General features: G+C 44.5%; 1 protein-coding gene across 2 annotated transcripts; it reads left to right on the forward strand.

Annotated features, from left to right (window-relative positions):
• The first annotated feature begins 3729 nt into the window (after positions 1 to 3729).
• ENC1 (ectodermal-neural cortex 1) lies at positions 3730 to 17479 on the forward strand. Of its 2 annotated transcripts, none has more exons than XM_054811129.1 (3): positions 3730 to 4004; positions 8842 to 10654; positions 14345 to 17479. In XM_054811129.1, exon 2 carries the CDS (start codon positions 8854 to 8856, stop codon positions 10621 to 10623), a length of 1770 nt encoding a protein of 589 aa, XP_054667104.1. In that variant the 5' UTR covers positions 3730 to 4004; positions 8842 to 8853; the 3' UTR covers positions 10624 to 10654; positions 14345 to 17479. The 2 variants fall into 2 exon arrangements, with proteins under 2 accessions (XP_054667104.1, XP_054667103.1); XM_054811128.1 differs by lacking the exon at positions 3730 to 4004 and adding an exon at positions 4129 to 4343.
• The last annotated feature ends 3920 nt before the right edge of the window (positions 17480 to 21399 follow it).

Consider the following 21399-nt stretch of genomic DNA (forward strand, 5'->3'; position numbering starts at 1 on the left):
AGGCAAATGGTAAGAAAAGCAGGTGTGGGTCACCGAGGGGTGTTCCTGGCCCCATCCCCCTGTGAGATCTCTGGCACTGGTACTGCTGTTGTACAGTGTTAATTAGATCATTCTAATTAATTCATTCGAAGTGTAAATTAGGAAGGAATGAAGATAAATTACACTAATACATTTAACCCCATGCTGTTTATTTAGCAGTTGAACAAAATAATGTGGTTAAAAAGAGACTAACAAGGCAAAAGCCTAAGACACAGCTGTTTAATAGCATTAAAAATGAGATCTCAGCCTGTGCTGCGGGCACATACTGCTTGTTTGCATTTAAAAGTGTTGCCAAGATAGCTGTACTGGCAAACCCTGCTACTGTAGATGCAGCTGATACTAACAAAACAAAAAATGTATTCCCATCTCCTCAATGAAATAACCTGTGCTGGTAAATGGATTATATTGCTGGTACAGCTCTGCCAGCACTAGAACTCTTGCTGGTGAGTAGTCTGGAAGATGTTTTAGCTACATAGGTATGCCTGCAAAACGTTTAAGTGTCAATAAAGCCATATTATAAATTTTGCTATACATTCAAGTATCCAAGAACTTGTCTCAACACAGAAGCCAAACCAATTTAAATAAAGCGTGAGGTGAAACTCATTTACTTAAAACAGCAGTGCTGCTCTGCATAGCAAGCTGGATTTGAGTTGAACAAAGAAGTTTTTGCTACCCTAATTGTTTTAGCATCAAATGTGGCACGTAGAGTTCCAGAGATGAAAACTGAAAATATTTGGGGTTTTACACGCTTTCTGTTTTTGAAGGCCACACTTCCATTTCATATAGTCATTTTTTCAGACTTCTTATTAAAAGAAACAAACAACAAAACCAACCCTAAGAGATCATCAATTTCAATGACTCTAGAAGCTGGGGCTTTGAGAAAAGAGCCAATTATCATGTGAATTGTGATAAAATAATGATATTTAGCAACACTTCAAAGATCCTATCTATCCTGGCATACAAATACTAGGAGAAACATGTTTAAACTAGTTCAGTGGGCATGTTAAACTATGCCCTGGGATAGGCTAGGCCAGCTTTGTTTTCAGCAGTGTCAAAATACAGATTGGCCCATCTACAAAACTGGCTTAACCGGAACTGTGTTTAAATGTGACCTGACTTAGTTCTTAGACCAATGTGAACGGGGCCAAAGATTCGCTTTGGACCAGGTTAATTTCTTGAGTGTTTTTTCCATGCTAGCCATGCATAAGAATGTTATTCTTATTCTAAATGTGTTTTAAACTGTATTCAGCCAGAGCTACCTAGTTTTAACTCCTATGCAGAAAGGAACAGAGGCACTTTGGATGCTCTTTGCCACCTGAGCATAAATAGGAGCTCCTGTGAGCACGTTCAAGAGAACCGCTGTTGTGGTTTGTAAGCGTTTCAGGTGTGGAATTACAGGCAGAGGACTACGGAGTTACTTCTTCTTCTTCTCTCTCTGCTCCCACCAGTAGCATTGCTTTACACAGTGTGTATGTGCTGTTACATGTGCACAGAAGGGGCTGTCTGGCTGTGTAGTTGTTTCCCCAACAGATGATGTATAGCTTCATCCAATCATTCTGCCCTGATTAACTTCAACAGGTTCCTCGTTTTATGGAGGACAAGGAAGATCACTACTTCATCTGGTCACTCTTTTACAGGATTATTGTTCATGTAGACTGTTACCCAAATCCGCATGCTGTGGGCAGCTGTGTAAGCCTTGTATGTTGTCCTCTCTACAGACCTCATTTTTCACTGACCAGTCCCCACAGCCACGCTCAAAATCAGTTTTACAGTTCAGATGTTGCTGAGCGATAGATTTGGTAACACTATTCTACCACTTCTGGTTCTCACTTGTGATAATTCTGCCTGTGTGAAGTTTATCCTGATACTGTATGAAATGATGTGTCCCTGTGTTTTCAATTGCATAGGATGACATAATCTTCTGACACCAGACTATGGAATATTCACCATAATGGAGTTACCTCTAATGGGACAGGATTTGGGCGGAATGTCTGCAGGTTTTGTCAGGGAAAATGGGAGAAAACAGGATCAAGGCATTTTATGGGAAATGTTATGATGAAAGGAAAAACCCAGACTTATAACATGAACAATGCAACGTGCAACAGAAGTCAAACATTCACAGTCTAATCCAAAATCCTCTAAAGCTATGTGACTCAAGTGAGCACTGGATTAGACCCATGGTGTCCGTGAATACCCCTTGCGTAAGGTCGCTTACAATTTCCAACAGCTTCTCACACCTAAACAGCTTTGAAACACACTTTATTACATACAGATGTGCAGCACTTTTAGACCTTGCAATCTGCGATATTTCAGGTCGCAATCAAACAATATCGTAAAAAGAAAGAATCTATGAAACAAATTACTCTTTCATCTGCTCCCTGTTCAGCCATGCTCTCCAGGCTTGTGTACATCCCCAGGCTCTCTGGAATTTCAGATGTGTCCTGCTGTAAACTGACTGTGTGCTTATCTGCAGACTTAGGAGTCCAGGAACAGGAATACAAGTCACTCTCTGCATGTTGGTGAGCTGCTTGCAGGTTTTTTTAACAGGAGAAATTCGGGGGATATTTCACTATGAAATAATTCTCAAAACTATTATACGCAGCTATGAGTTTCCTGCTAGTGGTAGTAAAGTAATTGTTCTTATCTTCCTTGAAGCCTCTTTAAACTAATACCATTGCTTTAAATGATATTAGCAAATGGTGAATTAGCGTTATGTACCATGTTTAGTATGGTATCCTGTATTTTTCCTGTAGAGAGCTGCACAATACCATTATGTAAACACTTTCATCACGTCTAGATGTTTATTTTTGAAACCGGCCTTTTGCACAAGTGCGTTTTTCTCGTACTTTGTTAACTGGTAAATAATTAAAGCCAGGCTTAGCTTTGTGCTGTTGAAGCAGTCGTGCGCAGCTCTGAAGCCCTAGCTCTGCGAAGGCCTCATGAGAGCGCAATGAAAGCGTGCTGTGCTGCAGCTCCGCGGCCCTGCCGGCAGCGCCCCGCGGCCGCGGAGACGAACAGCGTCCGGGAGCGGCGTTCGGCCCCCCTCGGGACCTCCCGGCCGCTCCTCAAGGCACTGCGGCGGTGCTCACCAGCGGCTGCTTTGCTCGGCTCCTCCCCGAGCTCGGCTGCAGAAGCTGCCCCGGCCGGCGGGACACGCCGTCCGGGCCCCTCCGCGCGGAGCGACGCGCACCCTCCGCGCTGCTGTTCACCCCCGTGCAGTTATTTCGGTGTCTGCAACGCAGAGCACGCTCCTTCGTTCACTCCGAGCGCTGCGGGCGCTGGCAGGCTGCTCCGCCGCGGAGCTCCCGCCCCGCCGGGAGCGCTCGCCTTACGGTGCGGGGTTTAGACGCCGCGGGCGCGCAACTCGGCGCTAGCTCTCACAGCGGGAGGGTGCCCGGCTAACCCCGCGGGGCCACCGCGCCGCCTCGGCTCGGCCCGGTGCCGTGCGGGACGCCCGTCGCGCGGCCCGCGGGCAGGGGAGGGGAAGGGAGTGGAGGACGTCCTGCAGCCCCCGGCGGGGCGGCACGGGGGCACTTTTGCACCTTCCCTGCCGCCGGCCGGGACGACAACCCGTGTGAGAGCGCTGCCCGCGTCCTCCCGTCCCTCCCCCGCTTGTCACTCACCCACTTTGCATAAACGCTCCACCCGCCCCTCAGAGCATATAACCCCTCTCCGCGCCGCCGCCGGGCCAGAGCTGCGGCCGGCGGTGCCAGCAGCAGCCGCCCCCTTTTTCCCTTCCTTCCGTCCCTCTTTCCTACCTCCCGCCCTCCTTTCGCGGCCCGCCTCCCGCCAGCGGCACCACCTCTACCCGGCTGAGCGGCTCCCGGCAGCGCAGCCTGCCCGGCCGCCTACTCCGCGGGACCGCCGCGCCAAGCCGAGCCGGCAGCCGCGCTGCCCTCCCATGCGCGGCGCTGCGCCGCCCGCGAAAGCACACGGACGTCCGCGCTCGCCCGGGAGCCGCTGCTGTAAGTCGGTGCCCACCGACCTGTTGCAGCGCCGGTCGCGGTGAGGAGGCGGGTGGGCGGGGGGCGGCCCCGCTCGCTCTGCGCACGGCGGCGAGCCGGGCGCCGGGGGCCGAGCTGGCAGGCGGCGGAGGTGCCGCGTGTTCGGGCAGGCGCTGCCCATGGGTCCGCGCTGCCTGCAGCGCGGCTAAGTCCGCGTCCGCGGGGCGCTGCGGTGCGGCTGGAACTGGGCTGCCCTGCTCTGCCGGTCCTCGGCGCAGCCAGAGCGCGGCCCTCCTCCGCTCTGCCCGGAGCGCCGGGGACCGTCGCCCCTTCTGCAAGTAGCGGGGCGCTGGGCGGCCGGTGGGTAGGCATCCGCGGTAGCTGTTAAGTGTCTCCGGTGTGCAGCCGTCCTCGGAAAGTGACGGCTCCTGTTAGGAAGGCTGCTAGCCTCCCCGGTGGGCTTCAGCTTCTTCCTCGGGACCCCGGGAGGGCCGGAGCATCCCTCAGCGGGCGTGAGGCTGGTCTGGGGGACGATGAGCGCCTCGCTGCTCCCGGAGCTGGCTGCGACGCGGCTCTCCCTGCGCTGGTACAGAAACTTCTGCACGTGGTTATTCCTCTATAAAGGAAACCAAATGCATTTTAACTTCTGGCACTGTTTCTTTATTAGGTTGGGAAGAAACCCAACAAGTTTCTTTTCGGGGACGGAGTTGTTCAGGCATTGTGATGGAGTGAACTGGGGGGAATTTAGAGTTGCGTTTCTTTGTCTGCATGTAGTGAGCAGCAACGCATTCCTAGCAGGAGCAGTGTGTTCTGCTTTACATCTGGCTGCAGGTCCTAGGAAGCCACTGAGTTTGTGCTAGAGGACTTTAGGTACGATGAGGATTAGGCGCTGCGAAACGGATAGTATCGCTGCAGATTTAGCAACCGAACGTGGTGTTAGTTAAATCGATGGGATGTTCAGCAGATTCCCTCTCCTTCAGCTGTTTCACTGGTTGTAAATAAAAAACGCAACCACCACCACGTAATTTCAGAGTTGTATTAAAATGAGCCTACATCAGGGATATGTCACTAATTTGAAAATACTTAATTTTTCATTTGATTTAGGCTGAGACCTGCATGCTGCATAGCTGTTAAGAAGTAGGGCAGAGAGTCTGTTGTTTAGTCTTAAAGTAGTGCTTGCTGCTGGGCTGCTGTGACAAGTAGCCTGTTGAAGTGTAATTATAAATCAAAGTCTTGGTTCAACCTCTGTTCCTAGATAAAATCTATATCTGTAATTTACTGACCACTTCTTGTCTTTTACATACAAATATTATTATTTCTAAGGAAAAAAATGCCTGAAGGGAGTTGACTCATATTATTCAAGATGAACATTTGCTCACTGACTGTAAATTACCTCTGCTGAAGTATTTGAGGATTGCATAATTTCCAACACCAAATGGAGAAATCAGAGATGTCATTTATACATTTTAATATTCTTGTAAGATTCTGGACTGAGCTAATTGTCAGAAACTGCAAAAGGACATGTTTACAGAAACACTGCCTGTTGGTAAATTATGATAATTGCTTGTAAGGGTGTTTGTTCAGCTAGTCCATGTGTGAACTCATCTCAGCAACCACAGTGGAGGAAAAAGATGTATAGATATGTATCTTTGTTCTGTTTGGGGAAATATGTTAGCTTATCTTAAATGTGAATTGGCATACTTTGAATTCTTCTCAATAGATGACATTGAGGGGATAAAGGCAATGTTACTGGAACAGTTAAAGACCAGCATATGTGAAATCTGCAAGTGCTTCAAAATTTGCAAGTGCTTCCTAAGAAATGGCATTGCTCACTGAAAGACCAAGTCTTCTATTTTAGTGGAGTGAAACGCTGAGTGCTTTATTCAGTAGCTGTTTGAGAGTGGCAGGGTGGCTCTTAATTTTTTTTTTTTTTTTTTTTACAGCAGTGTTGGTTACTATGGCTGTGGGTGGGCTTGGGTAACACACAGTGATCTGCTCCTCCCCTCTGCATATGATCTGTAGCTCACTAGTATCCAACGTACGCATAATTGCAGGGTGGGTTTTTTTATGTTTACTTCTATTTTGTTGTGGTTATGGGCTCATTCTGAATGATGCTGGGCACGTGGTGCTTGCAGGAGTGCAGAGCCCGCTGAAGGATCTAAACCCCTGTGTTTGCATCCTCTGATGTGAACTTTACCTGCCCTATTCCTGAACTCTGTGTGGATGATAAAGTTTTCAGTACACTCTGAATTCCCCCTATACATGAGGGCAAAGGAGAGGAACTGTGTTTCCACAGAGATGCCTCAACTGCGGTGTCCACACGTTTACTTGATTGGGATGGAGAGCAGGGGTGGCAAGAGCATCTTCATACCCTGGTGACTTTATTGTCTCTTATCAGTGGGTGCTTAGCTCCTGTCCTGCTCCCTGGCAAGGAAACCTTGCAGGAGTAGGTCCTCAGTGTGAGGAAAGCCAGTCTGTAGAGACCCAGTGAATGCTTTGCACTGCATCATAATAGCATTTGAAATGGTAATGTGCCTGGAAAAGTTTTAAAATTTTGCAGGGGGGTGGGAGGGTGTGCTTTGCCAGTAAAGGGTTCACCCATCTGTGTCTCCAAAGTGTTTATGTACTAGTATTTCAAGCCATGACCCTTTCTGTAATCCTTCGGTTCCAGCAGGTTTCAACCTGTATACGGTCAGTATAATCTTTCTGGCTATAGATTAAGTGGGTAATTTTAGTCTGAGATTAGTGCTCAGGATCCTTGAATGCCATCTGAGTATTTGCCAGACAATACAATTGCATTAAAGGTAGTTTAATTTTCCTTGTAAAAGGATTTGTGTTGTGAAGACGCACCAGCTTCCTTAGGCTGTTCTGTGCTTAGCGTTAATGCATTTAATAGGTTGGCCTAGGGAGCATTGGTAAAATAACTTTCCAAACTTTTGCATGGTAGAGTCGACAGATACTCTGCCCTGTGGCTCTGATGGGAAGGATTTCTCTCTGTTTTGGAGGATTTTGGATTGAGCACTGTATACTGAGCTGTGTTGCTTGTTCTTTTCAATCCTAGTTAAGTTTCATCAGGAAGTCACATCCCAGATTAAAGGAAATAGGCTATGGTACTTTTGCAGTAAAGTGTCTCTTTGTTCCTTAATTGATGTTGGTTTGAGGGGCTTTTTTGCTGTGACTGAAGGGAAACGTGTATCACAAACTTGCTGTTTGATGTGATGAATCAATTATTCTGTACCTCAGCACAGCTAGTGAGGAGGATGGTACCAGCTATGCTGCAGTTAATCTGCAGGTGTTGTATATTCCCTATACACAAATCAGTTGATCTGAAATGGAGTCTGCTGCCTAGATTAATCATATATGGTTTTGATTTTGTTGAAGATTCTGGTCATACAAATATAGAAAAATACAAGTATTTATTTAAAAAAGCTTTGGTTTTTTGAGGCTCATAAAGCTCTTGTGTCATCTTGGAGCATGAAATGTGGGAATAGAGTTGTACAGTTCTGTACTGCTTAAACTTGCTTAGTAATATGAAAACGTTCGAGTCTGTGAGAGGGGGAAGTATATCCACATTAAAAACCTATGGAAGTGGCCCCAGGTCATGCTCTGACTTTGAGCATTGGGTGCTTCCCAGGTAGGCTTTTGTCCTGTTCCTTATTTGAAGGTGCAGCAAAAGGGACTCTGGGCATGCAAATATTATAGTGATTAGGGAAGTTTGCTTCTCTTCTTTCTCCAAGCTTCCTCTGCAGTTTGGAGAGAGAGAAGTGAGATTACAGTAGCGGTCACAGCCACAACTTGCACTGGGCTCTGTATGCTTCATCTCCTTTTATTTGCACTGTGGCTTTTTGGCCATTAGCTTTATATGGCTGCCAATATTCCTCCCTTTCCTTATACTCCATACTGTTTTGGCTTGACTCCTGATTAAATCTGGAAACTTGCTGCTGTAATCTTACATAGACCTGTATATCATGGCAGATAACAGTAACATTCACCTCCAAAGAGGGACCAAACAGCATTGTGTTTGTTAGGAACATAGGGTAGCATAGGATATGCCTTGTGTTTAAAGTCTCCTCCAAACCTCAAAATGAACCAATGGCTTGTGCTCTGAGTACCTGACTCTTGAGGTGGCTTCGGAGGTGATGCCTCTGTGACTTCAGTTGATAGTCAAAACACATTTTTCTGCTGACTCTGCCTGTGTATATGCTGTATCACTATAACAGGCAGCTGCTGGCAGAGTTCAAGATGCAATCTCTAAAATTCACTCGTCATATTTTTGTAAGGGTTTTGCAAGTGTAAATTTATGATCATTGCTAGGCTTTTATTTTAAAGGTCCCTTTTTTCCTTCTCCGCTGTTGCATATGGAATCATTATACCAAAGGGAAGCTTCCTAATGGGATTAGTAGGTTTTTGTTCCCTGTACAGCTTCTGACATTCCTTAGGTATTCTGTCTGGTAGCTCTTCCTGCTATGATTCAGTACAGGAGAATGTTTCAAGCATGTGCATGTGTACATATGTAATGAATCAGCTGGTCTAGGTTGGGGAAGGGTGAGAAAATCAGTCCTGGTTCCTTTTCTTTCTCCTCCGACTTACTTGCTTACTGTATTGCTGTGAAAGCTGGAGATCAGGTTTCCCAAGATAAACCTGCTCTTGGGCAACAAATTTAGAGTATGTCATTTATGAAACTAATCTTACAAAAAAATAAACACATGCCGAAGGTAGATGCAATTCTCTGTCCACTCATCTATAAATTAAGACTTTCTTTCCCATCTTACAGTGAATAATACACTTTTTTGTATGTAAAATTAATAATTAATTTAACTGCCTCATTAATCTTACTAATTTTTTTCTTCGTTTATAGGTGTGAAGGAAAATGTCAGTCAGCATGCATGAAAATCGCAAATCTAGGGCCAGTACTGGCTCCATAAACATATACTTGTTCCACAAGTCATCCTATGCTGATAGTGTCCTTACTCACCTGAACCTTCTGCGTCAGCAGCGTCTCTTTACAGATGTACTTCTCCATGCTGGGAACAGGTCATTCCCCTGTCACAGAGCTGTTCTAGCTGCTTGCAGCCGCTATTTTGAAGCAATGTTCAGCGGAGGACTGAAGGAGAGCCAGGACAGTGAAGTCAACTTTCATAACTCAATTCACCCAGAAGTCTTGGAACTTCTTCTGGACTATGCATATTCCTCCAGGGTTATCATCAACGAGGAGAATGCAGAATCGCTGCTGGAGGCCGGTGACATGCTGGAGTTTCAGGATATTCGGGATGCTTGTGCAGAATTTCTGGAGAAGAACCTTCATCCCACCAACTGTCTCGGCATGCTGCTGCTGTCAGATGCTCACCAGTGCACCAAGCTGTATGAACTCTCTTGGAGGATGTGCCTTAGCAACTTCCAGAGTATCAGTAAAAGCGAAGACTTCCTCCAGCTGCCAAAAGACATGGTAGTGCAGCTCCTTTCCAGTGAAGAGTTGGAAACTGAAGATGAAAGGCTGGTGTATGAATCAGCTATCAACTGGGTTAACTATGACCTGAGTAAGCGGCACTGTTTTCTGCCCGAGCTATTGCAGACGGTGAGACTGGCCCTCTTGCCAGCCATATACCTTATGGAGAATGTGGCCATGGAAGAGCTTATCACCAAGCAAAGGAAAAGCAAAGAGATTGTAGAAGAATCTATAAGATGCAAGTTAAAGATCTTGCAGAATGATGGAGTGGTCACTAGTTTGTGTGCCAGACCCCGTAAAACTGGCCATTCGCTTTTTCTTTTGGGTGGCCAAACCTTTATGTGCGACAAGCTGTACCTGGTGGACCAAAAGGCAAAGGAGATCATTCCAAAGGCAGACATACCAAGTCCACGGAAAGAGTTCAGTGCTTGTGCCATAGGCTGCAAAGTGTATATCACTGGGGGACGAGGGTCAGAAAACGGAGTCTCCAAAGACGTGTGGGTGTATGACACCCTTCACGAGGAGTGGTCAAAGGCTGCTCCCATGCTGGTAGCTAGGTTTGGGCATGGCTCCGCTGAACTTAAGCACTGTTTGTATGTAGTAGGAGGACACACTGCAGCAACTGGTTGCCTTCCAGCTTCCCCTTCAGTATCCTTAAAGCAAGTTGAACAATATGATCCCGTGACCAACAAATGGACCATGGTTGCCCCACTGCGAGAGGGAGTAAGCAACGCAGCTGTAGTCAGTGCAAAGCTTAAGCTGTTTGCTTTTGGAGGTACCAGCGTTAGCCATGACAAGCTGCCCAAAGTTCAGTGCTACGATCAGTGTGAAAACAGATGGACAGTACCAGCCACCTGCCCCCAGCCCTGGCGCTACACGGCTGCAGCTGTTCTGGGTAACCAGATTTTTATTATGGGTGGAGATACCGAATTCTCTGCGTGCTCCGCTTATAAATTCAACAGTGAGACATACCAGTGGACTAAGGTGGGAGACGTGACAGCTAAGCGAATGAGCTGCCATGCAGTGGCATCTGGAAACAAATTGTACGTGGTTGGAGGCTACTTCGGTATTCAGAGGTGCAAGACGTTGGACTGCTATGATCCCACGTTAGATGCATGGAACAGCATAACAACTGTGCCCTACTCGTTAATTCCCACGGCATTTGTCAGCACATGGAAGCACCTCCCCTCGTAATTGTGTGTATGTTGCAATTACAAATTATCAGGTAAGAAGTAGCACCTTTGAATTCCACTGTAATAATGCTTTTCAGCAGCAGCTCTGAGGAGGGTGAGTATATTCAATCCAATTTTACAGCTGGAGCAACTGAGACACATATCTTCACAGGCTGTTGTAAGCCAGGCACCACATCTGTGACAAAGCCAGATGCTGGAGGTAGTTTGCCACATATCTTGCAGCCACTTCTTTTTACATGATTTACATGTTGAAAATGTTATTTTTGCTCAGTCCTTTACTTGTGTGGAAGTGTAGGTAATTTGGAAATTGAGTCCTGCTCTGCGTTTAGATACTAAATGCACACTAAAAAAGGGTTTGCTGCCATTTTCCTGACAGCAGAGGCCAGGTCACTCTGTATATCCAATATCAGTGCCCAGAAAAGATACTGTAAATTCTGATCTGAAGCCTGATAATGAATTCACTTGAATTTCCAGGCAGACAGCATGCTTTCTCAAAGCAGACAGCCTTTGGGGAAACTTGCTGTCTTATGAAAGGTGTTTTACAGGCACTTCAGGCTTAATTTTCCATCTCACCTAGACAGCATGGTTGCACCTGCATGGACTAAGGTTGCATTTGCTCCATTGATATACTTTAAAATACAGATTTTTCAAAAATAGTTATGGTCATATATGTTGGACTAGATATAGTGTCGGGAAGACATATAATTAATATTGCTGGCTGAAATAATTACCAGTCTATAGCACACACTGTTCCAAAACAATTTAATTATACATAATGGGCCAAGCTCTTACCAGGTGCAACTTCAGCATTGTATCTTCTCACAAGCAAGTCTGAATTTGGCCTTGCTTGTTTTGGTTGTTGCGAATTTCTAATTTTTAGGAGGAGGGGAGAAAACGTTCATGAACAAAAATACTAAGATAATCCAGGTACTTACACATATTATTTTTAAAATCTGTTCTTTCACGCTAACTACTGTTACTTCAACTATTACTAATAATTCCTTATTTTTATCTTTTCTAGAGTTACATCACTTAAAATAAGTCAGAGACATTTTCCAGAACTATGTGTATTTTGCAACAAATCTGGCAGACTCCCCTTAGTGTTGCATTGCTCTTTTCCTCTACTTGCCCCTTGATACTTTAGTACGGAATCACAGTTACCACCAACCAACCAACCAACCAAATACAGTGGCATGCTTAATCCTAAATAATCCATGCCCTGTGAGTGGTAGTTTCTTTTTGGATATGAACAGTGTATAATATAACCATGAAGGCAGGCAGGTTAGAAGGAACAAGGCAAATAAATACAGTTGCAGTAACTAAACAAGCTCTGCCTTTGCATCTAAGTTACTTAGAAGTCAAGACTGATGGAAATTCTCCAGCAAATAGGAAGAACAGCTTGTATACCAAGACTTCCCTATGTTCGTCTGTTTCGGAACAGATCGTGTTTTGTTTCTTGCAGCTGGAGACGCTTGTCTGACTCTTGCAATAAACATGAAACACAAATGTCTTTGAAGCAGAGTAGATATAAGTATATACCTAGAAATGCAGGGTAGTCGTGAAATTCCTTTCTGTGTGGTACACTGAGGATTCATCTTGTAGTTGTCTTTCAGCTGACTGGGAGCTTTGATTGAGTGAAGAATACGAGGTTGGGCCCGTGCAAAGCAGCAGGTCAGCATGGAAATCTAGTGTGAAATCGGGCTGCGTTGTGCCATCAGCTGCTCTTGTCTCAGATGGTTGTTTCTCTTGAAGACACTGCCCTCCCTCTTCTCCTTGCTTTGTTTTTCCCAGACTTACTCTTGGGAAAGCAGGGCAAACCCTTGAGACTTAACCAGATCCTGGGTGCTGGGAGCAATCTCACCCCCCGACAGCCAGCAGGTGGAAGCCCTGATTTCTGCGCGGTGGCTTCCTCCCTAGCTGGGAACAATGTCTTGACATCTTCAGTTAACTTCTATTATTACAGACTTTCAGCAGTTCTCAGTGTTATCAGAGCAGCGGTATTGAATGCCTGGACTCAGGTCTGTGCCAAGAAAAATATTGACTTATTCTTCTGAGACTGACTTAATTGTTCTGAAGTTTACAGTACATGAGAGGGAGTGTTTTATTTTGAAAAAAAAGTCCTCAGAATATAACGGTGCAAAAAGCTTTCGTTTACTCTGCAGTATCTTGTTAAAAGCCATTATTTTATCTTAACTAACACACAAGATAACTGGCTGAATGCAGCTGTAGACTGAAATCTCTCCAATGCTGTGTGCTCATCCAGCAAGTAGGTTGGTTTTTTTTTCTGACTCCTGCTGCTTTGTCAGTGGGTGGGAGGGACAAAAAGGAAATTACTTCTGATTACCCTCTGTTTTCATGGCGCTGTGTGGCCCCAGACTGACAGTTTTTAGGAAGACTTTAGCCTGCTTTGTCCCGTTCCTCAAACTTAGGGCTTTTGAGTAGGTTGGGGATTTTTTTCCCCCCTTCCGTTTCAGAATTGTTTATAATTTTTTTTAAAGCTTATCCCATGACAGGGAACATTGTTTTAGCTTCAGTGTTGATAGTGTGTTTCAGTGGGAAGAATGGCATGCTACTCCATGAAAGGACTAATCAATGCTAACTGCAGAGATCTTTTTTTAGACATAATGAAGATAGTGTGTTTCAAGCCCACAGTTGCAAAGAGGCTTGATGCTCTGGGCTGTTATGTAGGCTGTGGTGTTTCCTGTGAGTGTTCCTTGTTGTTCTTAGACATCACAGCTTGAGAGTGATGTGATATATTCAAATTAACTGTGAGTTCGCTGGAGCTCCTTTGCATTGTAATGATGTAGGATTTCCCTCCTAAAATTCTAGCAGTGCTGTCAGAAATTTCTGTGATGAGCTGATGGTGGTTTGGAAGTTGGCGTTTTAATACAGCATCATATTGAAAAAGCAAAGCACAATCTCGGCATCCAAAGGCTGAATTTCTCAGTGAATAATCAATTTTTATAAAGGATTCTGGGATGGAATTATTGATGCATGGAACATTGCTGTGTGAAAAGAAATGAGGCAGACTTTTGCTCTAATGAATAGCAGATATGTTTTAAGTAAGGGGATCATATATGTCCTTCTATATTGTGAATAAATTCAATTCAGAATTCTTCATGGTGAGTGGAGGCATTGGGGTGAGACACCTTCACCTCCCTTCTGCTTTACTCCAACCAGGTTTGCCTTGGCCCAGGACAGAAAAAACTCTTTGCCTTAAATGCTCATGTGGGCTTTTGCGGAACAGAAATTCCACAAGGTGATGTTCCCTTAAAACAAATCCCCAAAGCTTTAAGATTTTTGGGGAACGTAGAAATGATGAAGTAGGCAGAGCCCATCATTGGGCTGTATTGGGCCAGTTTGATTGAGGTTTCAAATAACTGAATTTATACTAAAAAAATTAAATGGTCTTTCTGGAGTCAGGGGAATGGTTTGCAGAGTAAGGCTAGTAGAATAATAAAGGCAAAATTTGACGCTAAATAATTATGTTCTTGACTAGCTTATTTATCAGTAGTTGACTATCGCAGAGGAACACTGAGCTGGTGGGGGAATGGGGAACCCATCAATTGGATTGTATCCTAAGCATAGCTTTTAGATTTTCTTTGACATCTGACAAAAATCTTATGGTACATTGTCTCAGCAAACACCTTTAAGGATTTTCTCTTATCTTTTTTTTTTTCTCTTTTTTTTCCTTTTTCTCCCCACTCTTCCCGTGCTCTTAGTTTACTTCTTTATTTGGAGAAGAGAATTGGAACCTCGGATCTGGAGAAATGGTTTTAATGAAGAAAAATCGTTCAGCGGCTCTTGCATTTGAAGAAAATCATCTGCACCTTGTAAATTATCTAACCTAGACATGAAGGAATGAGAGGAAAAAAACCCTGTCTTCGGTGCTTCAGCACGTGGTTTAAATATGAATGGACAAACCTATGACCTGGTCCTTGTCCTAGTAATTGTGGATTAATGCTAATATTAATCAGTCCTTCAAAGAAGAAAAAGAAGAGACGCAACTTCTCTGAGCTGTGCAGCACACAGCACTTGATTTCCATGGACTCCACTGTTCATATGTGAAATTTGAAATGGTTGTCACCTCTCTTTGTGGTGGTTTGAAGTGCCAGCGCCAGCTGCAGGGGAAGCAGGCCAGGTCTGAAACAGCAAGATGCCACTGTGAATGAAGATGCAGTGGTATTGCTGCTGAACTCTGCTAACGGGATCGTGCTTGTGGGTAGGCAGCGCCTACAGCATCTCTTAGATCCCACGTTGCGTTGTCCCGTATGCAGAGAGTGACCTTCTGCTTGATAAGGAACAGCCCAGTGGTGAAATGTTTTTGCAAGAGTGGGGAACGAATGACATGCCCCAAAGGCTCCTTGTTCCCTTTCCTCCCTGTATTTATAAGTAATTCAGACTGTCCCATTCCTGTTATGTTACTTGTTGTAGATATAGTTATTTATTGTTCAGTGCTTGCATGCTGAAACAATGCCTGCAATTGTCTTCATGTTGCGAGGGCTTGTGTGAATTGTTGTATGTTTTGCACATTTTGTGATTGCTGACTTGCTCTGCTGCACAAAGAAAGAAAACTGTTGGGTAACAGTTGGAGGTGGGAGGGAGGGGTGGCTTCCTGGTCAGAAATGGAAGGATTACAAGGCAGGATCTTACGCACGTACTAAAAGAAGAAGTCGTGGAGGTCATTTTCTCAGGCCACCAGCTCCCCAGGTTGCACATGGTGTGTCTTGTAGATGGTGTCCTTGCTACATTTCATTTGTTGGTCATGCCTTTCAATTTCTAATCTGGAAATGGCCAAAATCTCTTGCAGCTCTCTCTTTGTGCAGCTTCCTGATTGCAACGCAAATACTGTGGAAGAGCTTCTGGATACCAAGCCCAGATGAAGTCATTGTCCAAAGTTATTTATTTATTTATTGGGTTGGAGGAGGGGTACCTACATTATAGCCACATTGACCTGAATGAGTGGAGTATGGTGATACAAGAATAAAAACAAAAAACCTCAAGATAGGTTAGCGATGAAGTCTTAAAAAAAAAAAAGCAGCAATTTTGCACTGACTGGATTGCCTCATCCATCTGGATTTCAGATGATCATCTGAGTGGCCAGGTGTCAAAGACCCAAGTGCTCTAGAAAAATTCTTATGGGGATAGAAATGAATCTTAAAAATAGCCATCAAACTTTGCTGCCTTTTATTTTCCTTAGCCAGATGTGTCTTTAAACACTTGGTCACTCAGAAGCGTCAGATACAATCCTGAGAAACCAAAATTTGATTTTTAAACAAACTTTTTTCTTATCAGTCTGGTCTTGAGACAGAGATGAAGCTACTCTTTTTCTTCTGGATTTCAGAAGCTTATGTTTCACAGGTGCTTTCTTTGCCAGATCCTGTCATGAAGCATGTATTGTATTGTGTTTTTTCCTGAATGTTTCTGGAGCCCAACTTAACTGGCACATTCAGTAACATGGTTGGTGTGTGCTGCAATAGAAGTAAACAGCCGCATGCGTGCATGCAAAACAGAAATAGTCACATTGGTGATGCTTGCCTTTCTCTGTGTGACAGTGATGTAGCTGTATTTGTGAAAGCTTTGTCATCTGAAAGTGTTTACACTGGTCACTGGAAGTTTCTCTGTGCTGCCTTACATTTGACTTGTTGTTTGGAGTAGACCTGTACATTTCAGAAATAGAGTATTTGGAGTTCTGTGAATACTGAGAAAACATTGATTAATTAGCAAAGGCATTAGCAGTTTTTTAAAGGGTGAGGCCCGGCTAGATGTGAACAGTTATAGTTCCTCTGGTTAAATGGATTTATTGAAATGATAGATTTTTTTTTTTTCTTTTTAAGTGTTTAAACCCACAGCCTTCCCCCCACCCCAGCATTGGTCCTTGTCTCTTAGGTGGCTTTTAAGCAATAGGAAAACACCTTAGATAGGGTAGGTCTCCTTTCTATATCCCTGTACTTGCACATGTTGCCCTGTTGAAGCAAACAGCCTTGACTTGCTGTTGCCTTTCCTCTTGCGGATCGCTCCCGGGAGTGCGAAGGGAGTCATACAGTCAGGCTTCCTGTGCTTTGCATGACCTCTCCCCAGGCGCCAGTGCCTGCATGAGGTACAAGGAAGCAAAGAACTGGGTCTCCAGGGGCCCCCTTGCTTGAATAAGGGCATATAGGTTCGAGACCTCTTTTCTCTGTCAAGCTGATTAGAGTCCAGACATGAAGCTGTACTGCATCTAACTACTTAGCTTATGAGATCTGTTTTGTAGTGCCATGCAACTTCCTAGAGTGGGATGAATTTTCTGCAGCTGTTTCCAAAGTTGTGGTCTGCTTTCAAGTCCTCGACTAATTCCTGTGTGTAGGCTGAAGGAAGCTGAAGCCAGGGTGGGCCTCCGGCTCTGCAGGGAATACACTAGGCTCTTGCTCTTTGAATTGATGTGGGAATCCTGGCGAGCTATTTGACCATGCCAGTCCCGCAGAACACCCCACACTTTGAAGCAAATGCAGTTCACAGTGGAGTGCACACAAAAACCCTGGCATAAGACAGGAAGGTTCCTCTTATTTTGCAGGCTGGTTGCTGTAGAAACATATAACAAAGGACAGCCTTCCTCTTCTGGTGTAGTTGTGCAGCCCCTTTTCTCTAGGTCTGACACCTGTCTGCATAAGAGTGATTAGAGCAGAAAAATGTTCCCTTTCCTGGCTATTGAAGATGTGGTTCATGTGCTAAAAGAAAACTGTGCAAGTGAAGAAATAAAATTGTCTATGTTGTGTCTTTTTGTCTGCTACTACATCTTAAGGTTTTGTAAAACTTGTGGGTTTTTTTTTCACAATGTGAAACTGAAGGTTAATAAATTATTAGAGATTTTCTCTCCATGGAACATTTATTTCAAGTGTTGTCTCTTCCTCCCCTCCCTCCCCACCCCCAAATGCTTTGAATCCCTTATAATGTCCTTTTCATGTCCTCTTAATAAAAGCACATCGACAACATGCAGTTTACTGCTTTGGTTTAAGCTTCTGCTTCAGTTGCACTTCCCTTCCCTTTGTTCTGTTCTGCTGCTGTTACTATGATCTCTATCTCAAACTGGAGAGCCTCAAAACATTTAAGAACAGGAAATGCAAGTTTGTTGGTGCTTGCAGTACAGTTTACCTCGTGCCTGATACGTCTTGGAAGCGGAATTAGGCATCTTGAATCCTTCCTAATTATTCTTAAAGCAAAAAATACAGTCTGTATGTAAAACATCCCAGTTCTCTATAATGCACACATATAGCCAAACTCTTAAGCTTACTTACGTTTTTATGTGTATAGAGGGTTATGGTTTGGGGTTTTTCTTTTGCTGTGGGGTTTTGTTGTTGGGGTTTTTTTTTAATGCTATTGATTTTCTATGTTGGCTTAGCACATATCTGACCTTAAGGTGTTGCTGACCACTATCCAGGTGTAAAATAACATCATGAGGGGGCATTCATACACACACTCTGGAGGTTCAGTTGCTCAAGTCTGCTAAGTACTGACCTCCTGTCCTGCCTAGAAGATTTTCCTCAAGTGTGCATCCATTGCTTTGGAGCAAAGAAACAGGGTTGGTCTTCCTTGCTTTGGTTTGTTTCACTACCTGCCGTCTCATCCCTTTGCTGGTACAGCTCTGAAGGAGGGAGTAAAAGAGAAGGAGGTGTCCACAGGTCGCAGCCCAGTGCAGCGAGGATGCTGATGTCTCGGTTGCCATCACTAACCTGTACAGTGTGACTTGTGTAACTGAGTACCTGGGTTCCTAGGCCTGCAAATGAAATTGTAGTGCTTGTTGAGCCGAGAAAGGCAAGGCAGTAGCAGGAAGTAGTGGTTTCTGCAAGAATTAAGTTTTCTGAAATATTCTAATTACCTCTATTAAAGTTCCTGTAGCTGCCCCCTGAAAATCACAGGTTTCTTCAGCAAGTTTATGTGCCCAAAAGAGTCAGGGATGCGGTATTAAGTGACTTTCAGGTCTCATCACTGCTCAGTTAACCTGTGTTTGAGGCATTTGCGATCAGTCTTGGCTGAGGGAGTGGGATGCTTATCTCAGAGAATCTTGAAATATGAAGGATACTGGAAGAAATCAGCCTTCCCACAGAACAGGGTAAGGTTAAATCAGTTAAAGTGCTCATTGCAAGCTCTTTGCTGGACAGTAACCTGGGTTGTTTTGTGGTTTTTTGTTTTTTTTTTTTTTAATTTGGATTTCACCAGGGCCTGGGATGCTTACAGCAGCACTGGGCATGAAAAGCCTGCTGTAGAGTGACTCACCGGTGTCATTTTAGGGCACCAGATTACTTACTGGAGGACTTTTATCTGGTCATGGATTCCAACTCCTTTGCTTGGCTCTGAATGTGGAAGACTTCTCATACTGGAGGTCTGATATTTATGGTGAGAATTTAAAATAGATAATTACATTTAGATTTAAAAGCTGATAATCTGTAAAATAGACACCTGCAAGGCATAGTCTCTATTTACAGTAGGTATGAATACTAAATGCCTTGAATTATTAGAAAGGAATGAGCTCATTAGCATTGAGTATGGCTCCATCAAGCATACCTGGATGATGAGCCTTGACCTAGAAAAGTCTCAAAGGCTCTGTCTATACTGGGAAATTGAACATGCCTGGCATCAGTCTCTGGCACTGAGGCCAGCTGGCATGAAATAGCCATGAGGTCTTTGAGCAGCCCCTTGTCCTGGCAAGACTGTGTGGCTGCACACAAGGTGCCTGGGATGGCTGCTGGAGTGCTCTGGCTCCTGAACCCTGCCCGGGAACACTCCAGAGGAGTGCAAGTTTGCACGGGCCAAAACCATGCCAGGGCCGCTCAAACAATTTAGCAGAACTGATGATCGCCTTGCAGTGCCTGGGAACATTCCTGAGCACAGTTTAATATATTGCTGTCATCCCAGCTGGGACATCTGAGTAACAACACGGTTAGGTCCTGGATAACTGAGTGGAATTGTCTGACCCGGCGTTAGCGACCTAAATGCTGTTGAAAGTGGAGGAAGGAATGCTGTCTCTGAGTCACACGGACCTTGATAAGTGGAAACGATGGGTCCTGAAGAGGTGGATACATGCTGCTTCTTCAGATGCTATAACACAAAGCTTTGGAAGCGTGGAGAGAAGGCGGCAGGAGTGCTCATGCGAGCGAAGAACGGTTGGTGTGCCTGAAGGGAGGAGGTGGCAGCGCCCTGCAGGCTTTGCAGCGGCAGCGTGCTGTCTTCTCCTTTGGCTTTCAAAAAAAGAAAATGGAGCGGAGCTCTGTCACAAAGAGCTCAGGTGTCCACGTGGGAACGCATACGTGTGCCCATACCCTTGGCTAGCAAATACCAAAGGAGACAAAGTTAAGTCTCTTTTGTTTTAAAGGATCACTAGTCCGCAGCTTTGCCAGCGTGTCCCCTTTTGTCGCTTACACCTCTGTAAGGCCTGCATAATTTACTCCCCTCCCCAGTGTGAAAGGCCGCGATTTGACTTGGTGGTCTGGTTTATCATCTGTATAAATGTACACACATAAACCATACAGAAACATAAATATCATAGGAAAATGATATGTTTATTCACATCTTTACATTTATGTGTGGCTGTGGCATTAAGCAAAGTACAAACACCCTCAGTGGTAACATATGCACATACACAACAGGACCATCTGTCCTCTATGTGTCTTTAATAGTGGATGGTGAATTTTAAAGTGTCATTATTTGTTAGAAACTGTACATTTAAATATGAGAATTACACTTAAAACTCAAAATGTATGTAAGGCATGACTGTGAATTAAAACGAGTGGTTGAATAAATTACATATTTCTTTCATAATCATATTTAAGCTATGCTTCTGGCCCAACAATGCTCTCACAGTCTCAGGAAACCAAATTAGACAATGTGTCCTTTTTTTGTCTGTGTGTGTCTAGTTACCCTAGAAACCATCATCTTTATCTCTGAAGTGATAGGAAGCTGTGAAGGAGGCAAAGCCACTGGAATTTCTGCCAGGACCCCTCCTAATCCTACTCTTATGTTATCAGACATTTAGTAAATTACTTAATGCTTGTGTATTAGATGAAGTTCATTAGATATTTTGTAATCACGGTGTGGAATTTGTGGGTCATAGCCTGTGCTCTGATTCAGAGGTAAAGTTTATGGTTAACTATGTTACTTAATTGCAATTATATATTTTTATAAGCCAGAGTCACAAATGCAAACTAAGATTTTACAAATCTGCAGCCCTTTCCATGAGAGTTCAACATATCTCATCATGTTTTATCCCAACAACAGGTTTGTGAGGGAGCAAAAATATTTAGTCCCAGCCTCAGGCCAGGAAGCTGGGGCAGGTAGGATTTGTTGAAGGATGCAACAGGAGTTGCAGCACAGTGTCCTCGGGTCTCCCGGCACCTTCTCCTGGAGCCACTGCGTGCACTGCACCAGTCAATGAAATGTCTGGCTGCTTTGCAAGACTGGCTGTGGAAACTTGTCATCTCATTCACATTGTTAATTGGCTTGAGAAAGGGTTAAACTATTTACAGAGATGTGGTCTCCCAGGACAAACAGAGCTAGGGGGAACTTGCCACAAGGTAAACACAAGTGAGCCAGCTTTTTACGTTGTGGTGAGGGACAATACTTCTTTCAGGCAGATGGTTACCCTTTCGCTGAAGAGTCCTGACAGGAAGCAGGCAAATTTGGGGAGCTGGTGGTAGCAGAGTATTTGCACTGACTCAAACCATTACCCTGCTCCTTGGCATCCCTAACAGTATGGAGAGGTACTGACCAAAAGAAAGATGCAGGTCAGACTTTTTTATCTTAA

Source organism: Grus americana, chromosome Z (assembly GCF_028858705.1).
Source record: "Grus americana isolate bGruAme1 chromosome Z, bGruAme1.mat, whole genome shotgun sequence".
In the NCBI taxonomy this organism is placed as follows: Eukaryota; Metazoa; Chordata; class Aves; order Gruiformes; family Gruidae; genus Grus; species Grus americana.